This window comes from Rhinatrema bivittatum, chromosome 2 (assembly GCF_901001135.1).
Source record: "Rhinatrema bivittatum chromosome 2, aRhiBiv1.1, whole genome shotgun sequence".
NCBI classification, from domain to species: domain Eukaryota; kingdom Metazoa; phylum Chordata; class Amphibia; order Gymnophiona; family Rhinatrematidae; genus Rhinatrema; species Rhinatrema bivittatum.
The window spans coordinates 80464916-80480023 of NC_042616.1; the positions used below are offsets into that span (position 1 = coordinate 80464916).

Genomic DNA, 15108 nt, shown 5'->3' on the forward strand with positions numbered 1-15108 from the left:
GATATTTATTGCTAAGCCATGCCACATATATGTGGCTCTTTTTTTTTTTTAGCATATAATGCAGTATTAAATTGCCAGGCCCATTGAGTCGTGCAATGGCTGATGACAGAATATCAAAACTGTACACTTAAATGTAATTCTGCAATTTCCAACTAAAATGCAGAGGCAGGTTTTCTCTTCTCTTCTCTGCCTCATTGCTTTGGCTGTGCCTGCAAACACCATCCGTGCTTTCTTGATAGTGCTTCGCTCGGTATGGGCGAGACGGCTAAAGCCTTGAGAAGAAAGAGGACGAGACAAGGTGGGCGGACCCTCCTGCCGCCGCTCTTTTCCTGCCGCCCTTCAGGATAAGATTCCAAACCCAAGGCCGAGGTCTTAAGCAACCGCTCAAGCCAAACAGGGCTGACGGCTGCGGAAGGGTGGGCAAGATCTGCAACATTTGCTGCAAATATGAGCTCTGCGCCCGGCATGGAGGACTGCTGCGTAGGAATAACAATAAAAAAAAACAAACAAAAGTCCATAACCGATGCTAAAATTGCACCGTACGAATCCTCTGCATTTGCGACATAAGAACAGGGTACTTCAGCAATAAAAGAAACTGGGACGAGACGTCCGTCAGGCGGCGCCAAAATAAAGCCTGAGCAACCTCTTTTATCTAATCTACGTACAACCTTTGAAGAGAATTTAAGTAAACATACCAGCAAAAAGAATTAAAAATCAATTCTAAATAGAACAGTCATAAAATATATATATTTTTTAAAAAACCCTCTTTCACAGCTATAAAATTTTTTGCATAGTACAATGAGTCTTAACAATTAAAAAAGGCCAAGGTTTATCAGTGTCTCTCTTTAGGTGTGTATTCATATCCCAGCATTTCTTAGGCGTGTCATCAAGTGGTCTCAATGTCCACAATCATAATGTGCACAAACAGTGTGGCGGACGGATACTGGTCTCCATTCTTGGACAATAGGTGAATGTGACGATAACCTTCAAAGAGAATAAAATGATACTGCTCAATACACTTTTTAAAAAAAAAAATAAAGCTAAACAGAATTCAATCCATGGCTTATCAAGATTGAAAAACCATGAGAGGTGATACGCAGGGATCTTATTTTATTTCAAGCAAATAAGGTAGCCATATCAGCAGACTGGGAAGGAGGGAGGCTTCAGCAGTAGCAGTGGCACAGCCCAAGAGAATTGCTCACAGCAGTGTACAATCAATATCTTCGGCGCAACTTTTAAAATTAACCTTTTACTGAGTATGGATCCTTTGGTCACCACATCTGTCATCTGGTTTTTTTATTGGGGGGGGGGGGGTTAAGTATGGCATAACGGAGGGAGTCGACATATGTACATTAATTTGAGTGATTGAAATAGTATCTATGTATCAGTATTAGCTAGTGCTATAAGTAGTCAGAATGAATGAGTCCTACTTACCAATGTAGCAGTGGAATATTTCAACACTGTATATGGCTTAATATCCCTGTAGTTCTGGGCTGTAAGTCTGAGTAGATGAGTGTTGTATATGTATAGGGAGAGGAATGGTCAGCAGGAAAAGGGAGGTGACTTTTCCCCTGTATAGGTGCCTGGTGAGACCTTACTTGGAATACTGTGTACAATTCTAGAGACTGCACCTTCAAAAGGATATAAATCGGATGGAGTCGGTCCAAAGTGTGGCTACTAAAATGGTTGGTGGTCTTCGTTCTAAAGCATATGGGGATAGACAAAGATCTAAACATGTATCCCCTGGAGAACTGCACACAGCACTCCTTTCTTTGGAGGTACTGCCTTTCCTCCTCTGGGCTTCGGGCTGGTAGGATTTTGCCTCCCCCCAAAGTTTGCTGCTCAGTCTAGGCCACCACCTAGTTTGCCTAATGGAAGCCCCGGCCCTAATCTCCTGCTTCCTAAAGTTCTCTTCTCCCTCTGACTCCTATCTCATTCTTTCACTCTCCTTCATCAGTGCCCTTCATTTCCCCTCATGGAGGCCACCATCCATAGAACTGCAAAGAATCCAGAAGTAAAACTGGCTGAAAACCCCCAGGAATTCTAACATTTTGGAAGCCTCAAACTTGCTCAACTTATGAACCAAAACAAGTCTGGGGGGCTTTGGATTTTAGGGACTTATTTTGTCCCATCTACATTTGTGGAGCTCCAAGTGTTACTTATACTGATGTCCCATTCAATGCTGGTCTATGCTTACTCTGCCCACTGTTAGTCAAATCCTTACCCAATTTTAAGCTTTTAAATGGAACTGTGTACTGTCCAACAAAGTCATTCTTGGATGACGTATCATAATCCTCCACAACAAATCGGACCAGGGCAAGTGCAGGGACATCAACCTCGAAGATAAACTTACTGTTCCACATAGGGTTAAAACCTGCAGGAGAGAAGAAAGAAATGAAAACTTTTCTCCCTAAACTTAACCATATTTTAAATAGGAGCTTCAAAAAGACATAGTCATACTTTTCTGTTGTTCACAAGCTCTGTCACCTTGCTTTTCTTAGAAAGGAGAACATTTTACTACAGTCTGGAAACAGAAATTGCACTTTCCAAGGACATAGTGAAGATGTTACACAACTAACCTACAGCCCAATGCCCATTCTCACAAAACCGGCATAATTTGATTACTGAACTCAAACCTCATAGGCTTGCAAACATATTTTGGGATTTGGTAAATAAAGTCCTTTGCCCGTGCCAAGCAGCTTCACGGTTTTCAAGGGACTGCAATTCAGTCTATCCATGGATAAAACCCCATCACTGGAAATCATGTGGTAATGTCATTGCAAAAGCCTTTAGCTGTTTTTAAGCCCATATTGTCATTCTTAAATTATTTGAGATCTTTGATACTGACCCACACCCTTACTACCAACCGAGCTGCTACAATGGTTCTGGAGACCAGTTCAGTCTATAGGCTCAAGCACAATTCAGGTTTACTACAGTGCAAATGCACTGAACTGGTTCAACTAAATGTTCCTTGACACCTCGGAACTCCTACAGAGGGGGGAGGGGGTAATAGTGGCAAGTATACCACACGGCACAGTGAGAGGACCAAAGCAGCAGTCATATCAATAAAAAGAATAATTCGCAACAGCAAATGAATAGAATAACATCCAATAATTAAAAACTCATATAAAACATTTCCAAACACCAATAAAATATTTCAAAATAGATACATCAAATAACGCCTAGTAAGTATTTTTAAAAAAATTCCCTGCTCTCCAAACCTGGGAACCTTTGATTCCTAGATGCTCTGAAATTGTCATGGATTAGCAGGCAGAAATGAAGGGGAGTTGTTGCACATACACGTGCTCTCTTTCTCTCACCCACACACATCATCTCTTTCTCTCACCCACTCACCCACACACTCTCTCTCTCACCCAACCACACACAGTCTTTCTTTCTCACATGCAGACACACACACACACTCTCTCTCTCACCCACACACATATACATGCTTTCTTACTCACATTTCCTCCCTTTTGGAGCAGCAGCAGTCTCCTTCTTTAGTTCCCACAGCTGACAGGATGACTTTGAGCCATGGGGGCCAACCCAGCTGTGGTCTTTTGAGCATTCTTGTACAGCAGGCCATGTCACGCTGCTCCTTCTCTTTCTAAGGCCCCGCCAGCCATGCTGCTGATTCTGATGGGGCCTCAACACTCCTTTTTCTGAGGCCCTGCTGACCACGCTGCCGATTCCGGCAGGGCTGTGCTGCTTTCACTATGCTATGCTTCAGCTCTGAGAGGATGCCTCTGCCAGCTGCCAACATCTTCATCGACATCATCGTCAAAGGCCTGCAATGTCAGGCCATTGTTGATGACATCATTTCAAGGCACTTGAGGTCCAGAGATAATAAAGCAAATGGATCAGGAAAGAAGGTTAAAAAAAAGCATGTCATCGGGCCTTAGTTTGCCCACCTCTGAGCTAGGGGATTCGGGTGGAGCAGAGGGAGGGTAGATTGTGCCATCCACTGCTCCAATATTATTCTTCTGAGGTATGTTGGAGGGAGAGGGGAAATGCTTGCTGGCTGAAATTTTGGAAGAGCCATGGCCCTTGTAGGCCCCCTCCAGTTCTGATGCCAATGAGCAGGCGTATCCCATTCTCTCATAGGCATTCATGCTCAGCAGTCATAATCCCCTCTCTCTTATACTCAGAATCGACTGCCACTCGCCTTTCTCTGTGTCTCTCGCTCACTGGGGCTTTATTCATTAAAGTAGTTTTTCCACAGGCACAGAATGGGATAAAGCTCTTTTCTGAACAATGCCTGTGGTCAGTAGTCACACTCCTCTTTCTCACATCTACCAATCTTCTCTCGCCAGGGATGGGAGTGAAGCCACCGACTGTTTCCCTTCCCTCTCTGCTCGCTCTTTTCCCTCTGTCTTTTTGTCTCTCTATCTTTGTCCTCCTTCCTCCCATTTTCCCTTTGCCCTAGTACACTTTGCTCATTGTCTCTCTCGTTCCTTGGCCCTTTCTACTCCCCTGCTCCCTTTACTCTCTCCCTGACTCTCTGTTCCAGCTCTCCTATCCTTTCCTGGCTTTGCCATATCTCTGCTTGCTTTCTCTTCCTTCTCCTCCTTGTTCCCCTTCTCTCTTTTCTTCTTCCCTTTGCTCTGTCTCATTTGTTCTTTCCCTCCTTTTCCCCCTATCTTCTTTCTCTTGTGGCCTGAGAGGGGGTGCAGTTTCCGCACCAGTGGAACTGCCGTAGCCTGTGTGAGGACAGAAAGGAAGCGTTTCTTTTTATCATGCTGCTGCTCCTCTTTCCTCCTATGACTCTGTGTAAGCAGGACTGCAAGAGAGCCAACAGGCTGCAGGAGCAGCAGGCTCCGGACAAAGAAGTGATTCCCCCCAGGGCTGCACGGACGCTGGGAACTCTCTCAGACCCCAGAGACTCTGCGTTAAACTGGAAGCATTCCTAGCTATGAAATTGGCAGAGTCAACAGCACTGGAGGGGGGCCCAAGGCAATAATTGGGGGTAGGATTTGGCCACCCACCAAACCCCCCTCCCCCCTAAGGATCTAGCTCCATTTCTGCTACCAGTAAAATATCCTTGAACTATAATGTTCTTAACATAAGAACCAAGAGATGTCACTCTGGCACCGTATATTTAAGGCCCAATTCTACAAAGTCTTTTCCCATAGACACAAAATGGGAGAAAAGCCTTAGTGAATCAGACCCTTAAAGAAAAAAGTTTTTCTCACAATAAAATAATGTTTTTGCATGTACAGTATATTTCTAACAGATGAAAATCATTCTGATATTCTGAGATAGATATCCATCATTTAATACTAGCCAGCACAAACTCAAAAGATAAAGGCTTCCTGACATTTAACTCAATATTAGTTATTTATTTATGCATTCTTATTAACCGCTAACTCAGGGAACCCCCAGTCTGTGCAGTGTATAACAAATTTAAACAAATCAATATATAACGCAATAAAACAAATAATAAACAATAGTAAATCAAACAAATTAAAGCAAAAACTTTAAAATATAATAAAATGATATTAAAACCAGAGCTTTGTGGCATGCAGCAGAAATGAGAGATAGGGAAGAAAGTTCACTTACCGTTGTTATTGATGACATTTGTTTGTTTTTTATCATTGTCTCGAGCGACACCGTGTATCTCTACAGTAACCAGCGGATCAATAATCGAGTTTTTGCTCAGCTTTGGTAGCTGTTGGCCTGAGATTACCTGGGAAGAAATAATAATAAAAAAAAAAAAAAAGCTAGATCACTCATATTCTAGGCCAGACTTAAATTTTACTACGACGGTACTTGAAGAAAGGGGAAATATACAGGGATAAGCAAGAGGTAATGATATCAATGAGTTGGAAAGGCAATTTTCAAAAGTCATTTGCTGGGCTACACTGGCTGTCTGAAAGTTGCCTGCCCCATACTTGGGTAAAAGCAAGCGCTAGAGATTGACACCACGGGTACATTTACCGGCGTAAGAAGTGGTGTTCCTGGAGGTGGGTTTAGGTCAGGGGAGGGAAATAACACGCATAGATTACGGATTCAAATCTATGCACATTACTTCGTAGGGAAAAAATATCCGTAGGAAAAGCAGGTGCGGGTCTCTGCGGGGGAGTGCTTCCCCAGCGCAGGATTCAAAAGGAAAGTATGCTCGTCCCCTTCCCTTCCAAAGCTTCGGAGCCAAAGTGCACATGGACTTTTGCATCGATGCGAGCAATTCTGAAAACTGCCCCAAAGGCTTTGCTTCTTTACGCACCTTTTCCTGAGGGTAGACGATCCCATGTTTTCCTCACATTTTCTGGGGAAAACTAAAAGTTAACACCCTGGGGATGACTTCTAAGCACTGATTGCTTACCATAACATGGAGCTTTTTGGGTGTCCGCCACAACCCTTCCTGCACAGACTTTGGATTGAAGTGGGACTTGCTGTCCAGAAGGAAGCTGGGTTTCAGGACGTAGCCAGAGAAGCCATTATCCTGGAACCGGCCTTGGTAAACGTCCATCTCTGTGCCCGGAGTCTGGAAATTTAAGGCAACTGGAAAACAAATGGTTAAAAAACTAAGTTTTTGCACAAATTCACAATACAGTATCTTGAAAATGTTTTATTTTGGGGCATATATGGTGCGCAGTATAATAGGTTATGTCCGCTTGAGCTGCGGTCGGTAAGGTAACTCCAGTTCATGCTTGTACGGGAAGAAGGAGATCAGTGAAAAATTAGGAGACTGCAGTGAAGAGAGGGGAGAAGAAAAATGGAGGAGATGGAAAGGAAGAGTGAATAAATGAAGATGAGGAAATGGAGATTAGCAGTAGCACCAGGTAGTGTTAAAGTCAGCAGCAGTGGTCCACAATCACTGCTGCTTATTTCTCTAAAGCATATGAAGATATGGTCCATATTGGAACTAATACTAGCATTATAGGACCAGTTGTTCCTCCTCATGGTTGTGATGGTGGTGGAACTGGCAGTGTGTCTAGCTGTACAGTTGATTCAATCACAGCTCTCTTTACATTGCTGTGTGACTTCAGCAAATATTTGGCAAAGGTAAACAGGCTGTGATGGTGGTGGTGATGTTGGTGAGAGCTGATATGAGTGCAAATTTGTAGATATGTGCTTTTTTTTTTTTTAACAAAGGCAAAAAATACAATAACTAAGGCCATTTTCATTTCGTTCCAAATGGAACAAACTGAAAACAGCCTCCAAGAAAAATATCTCCAAATTTGAGTATTTTCATTTTGTTGCATTTTTTATTTAAAAAAAAAAAAAAAAAAAAGGACCTCCGATGGCTCAGTTCTGAGACCTTTGTCAGGGCTGGGCCCAGCATGAAGCCTTGACCAGGGTTGGAATCAGCACCAAAGCCTTGCCTAAGGTTGGACCCAGCATTGATACCTTGCCCAGGGCTGGGTCAAGCACTGAGACCTTGCCAAAGGCAGGACCCAGAGCTAAGGCCTGACCCCAGGCTGGGCTTTGGCAATGAGGCCTGGTCCAACACTAGGGCACAGTGACAGGGCCTGGTCTCAGCACAGAGGCCTAGGTCTGAACCAGGGCTTCCAGTGCTCCTGCTCATGTCACAGTGCTTAAAAATGACACCATCCACGTGGAGGATGACACCTGGATGATGTCATTTCAGCATCTTCCTCCAAAGCAAAGAGTGCCATTTTGTTGTCTGGCTGTGGAAATGCATGGCCACAGAACAAAATTGTGCCAGCTTCACTGGAAGAAGATGTCAAAGTAATGTCACTTCGGCACCATCCCAAAGTAGACAACACCATTTTTAAAAAGGCAGAACATGGGCGGAAGTGACTGGGCATCGCTCTGCCCCCAAGGCTGAAGCCAGGATGGGATAAGAGGGGACTAGAATGGGAACTCCCTGGCCCTTGCACTTTTCAAGGACAGTGACCTAATCTGCTCTGGGTAGGGCTTGGCATTAGGTCTTGGCACCTTGTCTAGGCCTTGGTGCTGGGCCCAGCCCAGGTTTAGGCCTCAGTACTGGGGTTGTTTCAGGGCACCTTTTTGACTTAAAGAAGGCCAACCAGGGCTACCAGAGGCCCTTTTTTTTATCAGCTGTGTTTGGTTTTTGTCTTTAGGTGTTTTTTAATGTTTTTTTCAATTTGGCAAATTAACCAAACAAAAAAACCCCCCAAAAAAACAAAAAACAAATTTAAATGAAAAACAACTCTTAAATGAAATAAAACTTGAAAATTTTGGGACTTCAAATCCCTAAGATTTGTATGTCAATGTGTGGAGAGAGACAAAGAAAAGGCAGAAATATTAAACAAATACTTCAGGTCTGTGTTCACTGAAGAAGACCCTGGAGAAGGACCATCGCTAATTAACAAGACATTGGAAGGAGGTGGAGAAGACAAATCTCCGTTTACGGAAGAGAATATATGGGAAGAGCTAGGAAAACTGAAAGTGGACAAAGCCATGAGACCTAATGAGCTTCATCCCAGGATACTGACAGAGCTCAGAGATATGCTGGTGGGTCCACTGCGAGACCTGTTCAATAGATCCCTGGAAACAGGAGTGGTGCCGAGAGTTTGGAGAAGAGCAGTGGTGGTTCCCCTTCACAAGAGTAGGAGCAGAAAGGTGGCTGGAAACTACAGGCCGGTTAGCATCACCTTGGTGGTGGGAAAAGTAATGGAGACTCTACTGAAGGAAAGAATAGTGACCTATCTACAGTCAGGAGGATTGCTGAACTCTAGGCAGCATGGATTCACTGACTGATTTTTTTCGATTGGGAGACTAAAGAATTGGATCAAGGAAGAGGACTCAATGTGATCTACTTGAATTTCAGCAAAGCTTTTGATACACTCCCGCATAGGAGGTTTGTGAACAAAATGAGAAGCTTGGGAGTGAGCGCCAAGGTGGTGGCATGGATTACAAACTGGTTGATGGATAGAAGACAGCATGTGATGGTAAATGGAACTTATTCTGAAGAGAAAACGGTGTTAAGCAGAGAACTGCGAGGATCGGTGTTGGGACCAGCCCAGATCAACAACTTTGGAAGGGATAGAAGTTAAAGTTTGTCTTTTTGCGGATAATACTAAGATCTGCAATAGAGTAGACACGCTGGAAGGAATGGCGAGAATGAGAAATGATTTAAAGAAGCTTGAACAGTGGTCAAAGATATGACAGCTGGGATTCAATGCCAAGAAGTGCAGAGTTATGCATCTGGGATGTGGTAATCCAAAGGAGTTGTATATGATGGGGGGTGAAGGGCTGTTGTGCATGGATAAGAAAAGGACCTTGGGGTGATAGTGTCTAGTGATCTAAAGATGGCAAAGCAATGTGACAAGGTGATAGCTAAAGCCTGAAGAATGCTGGGCTGCATAGAGAGAAGAATAACAAGAAAGAAAAGGAGGTGATAATCCCCTTGTACAGGTTCTTGATGAGGCCTCACCTAGAGTACTGTGTATAGGTCCTTGTGTTCAGTTCTGGAGAGTGTAACTCAAAAGGGACAGAGACAGGATGGAGGCGGTCCAGAGAAGAGCGACAAATATCGTGGGGATTCTCCATCAAATGACTTATGAGGAGAGATTGAAGGACCTAAATATTTATACCCTGGAGAAGAGGAGGTACAGGGGAGATATGATACAGACCCTCAGATACCTGAAAGGTTTTAATGATACATATTCGACAAACCTTTGCTGTTGGAAAGAAATCAGTAAAATTAGGGGTCACAAAATGAAACTCCAGGGAAGAAGACTCAGAACCAATGTCAGGAAATATTTCTTCAAGGAGAGGGTGGTGGATGCCTGGAATGCCCTTCCGGAGGAAGTGGTGAAGACAAAAACAGTGAAAGATTTCAAAGGGGCATGGAATAAACACTGTGGATCCTTAAAGGCTAGAGGAGGGAAATGAGGAAAAGAATGCATGGGGGTAACTTGCTGGTGTGGTTGTTACTACCCTTAACCATTAAGCCTTCATACTCTTGATACAACTCATTATTGCTCTCTGCTTTAATTGCAGGGGGAAAAGAGAAAAAGGAGAGTTAATTTCAGACAGCAACCAATAAGGACATGAATTTTATAGTCTGGGAAAACAAATAAGCATGGAGGTAACTTGCTGATGCGGCTGTTACTACCCTTAACCAATAAGGTTAACTTATACTTGGAATGTAAATCCAGTATTGCTCTCTGCTTCAATGGCAAGAGATAAAGGGGCATTGGACTCAGACATAAACCAACAAGGATCCTGACTTTAATGGTATTGGAAAATAAGTATGGGGGTAACTTGCAAGGCAGATGCCACCCCCTGATGATACCTTTATGGGAGAGACCTGTATGGCATTGCTGGTGCTACCATAAGCTTACTGGGCAGACTACATTTCAAGTGCTATACTTATTTTAAAAATATGGCTAAAAATGTACAATTTGTGCTCCAACTAGCAACTGAACACATTGCATCACACAAAAATTGCAGTACAGAAAAAACTGAAAATGTAATAAATTAGAATTTATAATTATATCATAAAAAATAGAGACTTAAATGTAGAAACTGTGACCAAAAGCAACCCCCATGGTGATTTATACCAAGGCATGCTCTGAAATGGTGCATTTTAATTTTTTAATTTTAATATTTTTGCATTTTTATACCATCTTTCAAAATTATGCTCACCTTATTGTGCCTGAAGTCTAAGAATGCTGTAGGCTGCCTTGGCTTACAGTATTATTAGAATTCAGGCATAATAATTTCCTGCGCCAGAGAATTTACAACTTAAATCAGTGCCTGAGGCCTTCAGTTGTTCCCTTCAGATCAAAGTATGCAACTTGATTGGTAAATCATGATCACACATCACCCATCTGGACCCTGTCACAAAAAGAGTGACGTGTTGGGCATCCCTCCAAACCTCATTCTTCAATACTCCATTACCTAATATGAGTATAATAAGTGTTAATGCATCTTCCAGTCATTCTCACCTATCTGACAGCCTGTATTCCACATGTCTACTGGATTATAATTGGAAGAGTCTGTTCTCCAGCCCGCTGGATAGATTCGGCTTAGGTACCGGGTGTTGTGTTGAATAAAATTGAGTCCTACAAACATAAAATTAAACAGATTCAATCACTTTCATACTGTGTGACTTAAGAGCATACGGATATAGTCAACCAAGGCAGAAAAATAAAATGGGATGTAATCTATGCACACACTTGGTAAACCGGGCCCTATATTTTTAACTCAAATGTTCTATACTGCAGTGACACTGTTAAGAAAGAGGATTATTTAGTTCTGTGCTTGTCTAAAGGCAATTGTATTCAACTGGATTAATTGCTGCACTACTCTAATTATTATAAAAATGCATGTAAATCTCAACAGCTTTAAAGGATTTTCACCCATATAAAATGAACCTGTCACCTATTCAAGCTTGTGCTCTGTAATGCTTCCAGAATATAAAATATCCCAGCTTCTGTAACTAGTAATTAGTCAATTGTTCTACTAGGTAAGGATCTTGGAACAATGAAAAACGAGCAACACAGGATCTGGAGCAGTGGTCCCCAAACCTGTCCTGGAGGGCCACCACCCAGTCGGGTTTTTGGGATATCCACAATGAATATGCATGAGAGAAAATTTGCATGTTATGGAGGCAGTGCATGCAAATTTTCTCTCATGCATATTCATTGAGGATATCCCAAAAACTCGACTGGCTGGTGGCCCTCCAGGACAGGTTTGGGGACCCCTCATCTGGAGTATCAACAGTTGCTAGTTTGGCAAAGACCAGTTGCTTCCTAAGGACATCATCTATCAGGCAGGGATGAGGCTGAAGCTGATACAATGGCCTGTTTTTCACATTTTCGTCTACTTTACTATTGCTATGCTGGCTTCATATTATCAATGTTAAGTTTCAGTCAAGTGTTATTTTCTAGAAAGTAGTAAATATAAATTTGCATACTTGCTTCAGAAGTGCACATTTGTCTGGGGGAGGGGAGGTGCTGACATCACCAGGGGAAGATGGCCCCGAAGCTCCCGACAATTCCTGATTAAATCCATCTAAAATTGCTACCATCAGTGGTCTCAACTTGATTATAGCTAATCCCAATGACTACCTAACGCTTCCTGATGGCGATGAAAAGGAAGTTGGCAGATTTAAAGCAATTCTCCTTTTCTAAACATGCGGCTGAGCTGATGGAGGAAGAGAACCACGCACCCACACAGGCCGCAGGGAGCGGAGCTGAAACTTCTGAGCTTCTGATCTACCCACTGGACATTCATCTAAAGGTCCTACTGAGTTACCATCTCGAGAGGAGATGCAATCATGGTTTATGGAAATACGATCGGATATGAAGCGACACAAGCAAGAATTATTGGACTCCATTTTGGACATTCGTAAGGACCTAGCAGCGCTCGGAGCGCAAGTCGATGATATCGACATACGCATAGAGAGCCAGGAAGAATCCCTTTCTAAAGTGCTGGCTGAGCAGAAAAGCTTGCAAAAGGAGAATGCCTTGCTAATGTAAAAAACTGAAGACCTAGAGAACCGCTCTAGGCGATATAACCTACGCATAAGAGGCATCCCAGAGACTCCAGAATATATGGACTGCTTTTCCGTGGCTAGCTCCATCTGCAACTTTATAATTTCCTTCGATGAAGGTATGCAGATGTCCGATACACCTCAACTCAACAAACTGAAATTGAAAGAGCACACAGAGGGCCAGACTTTCAAAGGGGTACGCGCGTAAGATACGCACGTACCCCCCGAAGACCTGCCCGAAGTTCCCTCTGCGCGTACCTGCACATACCTCCTGCTTCCTACCTAAACCATTTCTCCAGTTCATAGTACATATAATCTACCTCGAGGAGGTGATAAAATTTGCGGATGACACAAAATTATGCATAGTAGTTAAATCTCAAGCGGATTGGGATGAATTGCAGGAGGATATTTTGAGATTGGAAGACTGGGCTTCCAAATGGCAGATGAAATTTAATGTGGACAAGTGCAAAGGGATGCATATAGGGAAAAATAACCCTTGCTGTAGAGTTACACAATGTTAGGCTCTATCTTAGGAGTTACCACCCAGGAAAGAAACCTAGGCGTCATAGTGGATAATACATTGAAATCGTCGGCCCAGTGAACTGTGGCGATCAAAAAAGCAAACAGAATGTTAAGAATTATTAAGAAGGGAAAGGAAAATAAAACAGAGGATGTCAAAATGCCTCTGTATCGCTCCATGGTGAAACCGCACCTTGAATACTGTGTGCAGTTCTGGTCACTGCATCTCAAAAAGGATATAATTGCACTGGAGAAAGTACAGAGAAGGCGGCCAAAATGATAAGGGGCATGGAACGGCTGCCCTATGAGGAAAGGCTAAAGAAGCTAGGGCTGTTCAGATTGGAGAAGAGACGACTGAGGGGGATATGATAGAAGTCTACAAAATCATGAAAGGACTTGAACAAGTTAATGTAAATCTGTTATTTGCTCTCTCAGATAATAGAAGGACCAGGGGGCAGTCAATGAAGTTAGCAGGTAGCTCGTTTAAAACAAACCAAAGACAATTCTTTTTCACTCAGTGCATAGTTAAGCTCTGGAATTCACTGCCAGAGGATGTGGTTACAGCAGTTAGTGTAACCGGGTTTAAAAAAGATTTGGATAAGCTGCTATGATGGTAATTATTAAGCAATAGTAGCTTGTGATCTATTTAATGTTTGGGTACTTGCCAGGTACTTGTGACTTGGATTGGCCACTGTTGGAAACAGGATACTGGGCTTGATGGACCCTTGGTCTGACCCTTGGCATATCTTATGTTCTTCTATTGTAGTGCAATGCAATCACTTTTTGTTTTTTGTGATTATTATTATTGTAGCACATGGTAAGTCCCAGAGAGTGTGAGCTCTTGTGTTCTGAGCCCTCCTGCTAATGCCTCCGTAGATGCTGTGAGCAGGCTCTAGAATGGAAGTGTATTCAGTTCAGTGAGACTGAAGCTGTGGTTTAGTATGAGGAGCTGCTATGAGTGGCGCTGAAAGAAAGAAAATGCGCACATGAGGAATGACTGACTGGAGAGAGGCCGGCAATCTCCTAGTGAAGAGAATAAAAAGAGACCACACAAAACTGCTGAAGAATAAAAAGCAATAAAAAAATATTTAAAAAAGAGAAGTAAAAGACCTCGGGCAAAGCTGCACAGTGACTTTAAGTGCAGCAAACCTTCTAGCATAGATCTGAAATCCTGAAACCTTTTCACGTTCACGCTGCCCAATAGGACCTCCCAGAGAAGGTCCTGGGAGAAACTGGCCTCCAACCTGTGAGTTTTCCATCAGTGAGGACAACTGGAAAATGAGTAAAAGGGAACTCTCCCAACACACACTAAAGAATACTCTAGAATACTATCCTATGATTACTGCTGTAAGAGAAAGCATTCCCAGGGTAGCACCTTCGTAAAAAGGGAAGCATTCTGTGGTGAATGGGGTCAGAAGATTCTTTCCTTGGGTGAGCAGGGGAGAAGCCACATGCTTTAAAATCCTCAAGTTTCCCCTGAGTAGCATATCTGGAGGTGAAGTAAAATGTATCAATGATTTTCCTATTGAATTATATATAACCTGTGATCCTGAAGCCCCAAGTCAAAACCATTAGAAGGATGATATTTATACTGGTCTGGAGCGTACACTGTAAGATCGACTATATCTGAAGAAGACTGGGAAAAGCAGCATGCTTTAGTGGCCTCAAGTTTCCCACGAGAACCTTATCTCAAAAGAGAGCGATGCAAAATGTGTAATCTCTGAAATGGACACTGTGCACACGACTGACTCGCTCAGCGCAGAAAAGCCTAGAATTGTGGGTTCCCTTCAATTGTGCCTGCGGAGCAGCACTGTAAATATTTGTCTGCGGAAGTAAAAGTCAGGCCCAGGTGGAACCACAGCGTGGGGGCTGTTCTCATGTATTTCTGGTACTGGCTCCAGCTAGAAGTGCTGCCAGAGAGAGGACCTGATCACACCTTGCTTTTATAGGGCTTTCAAGCGTGGTGCCCTGCTTAATAAAGAACTCTTAGACAGTGAGGAACTGATCCCCTGAGCAAACGGATATATATTCTTTCTAGGAGAACACGTGTATCACTGCTTTCAGTAAGGACACAGAATGGAAAAGCTGAAAATTCAATTTCCATGTGTTTTTTTTCCCCACCCCTGGCCTAAATGTGTCCTGGGAATGCCCCCTCG

The 15108-nt window shown here is 43.1% G+C and overlaps 1 protein-coding gene across 1 annotated transcript in view; it reads right to left on the reverse strand.

Moving 5' to 3' along the window:
• PLCD1 (phospholipase C delta 1) overlaps positions 1-15108 on the reverse strand; it is a 248464-nt gene continuing 233356 nt past the window's right edge. Inside the window, 5 exon segments of the mRNA XM_029588370.1 lie at positions 1-984; positions 2225-2374; positions 5560-5686; positions 6323-6501; positions 10884-11000. Of these exon segments, the coding sequence (XP_029444230.1) occupies positions 887-984; positions 2225-2374; positions 5560-5686; positions 6323-6501; positions 10884-11000 (671 nt within the window). The 3' untranslated portion in view covers positions 1-886.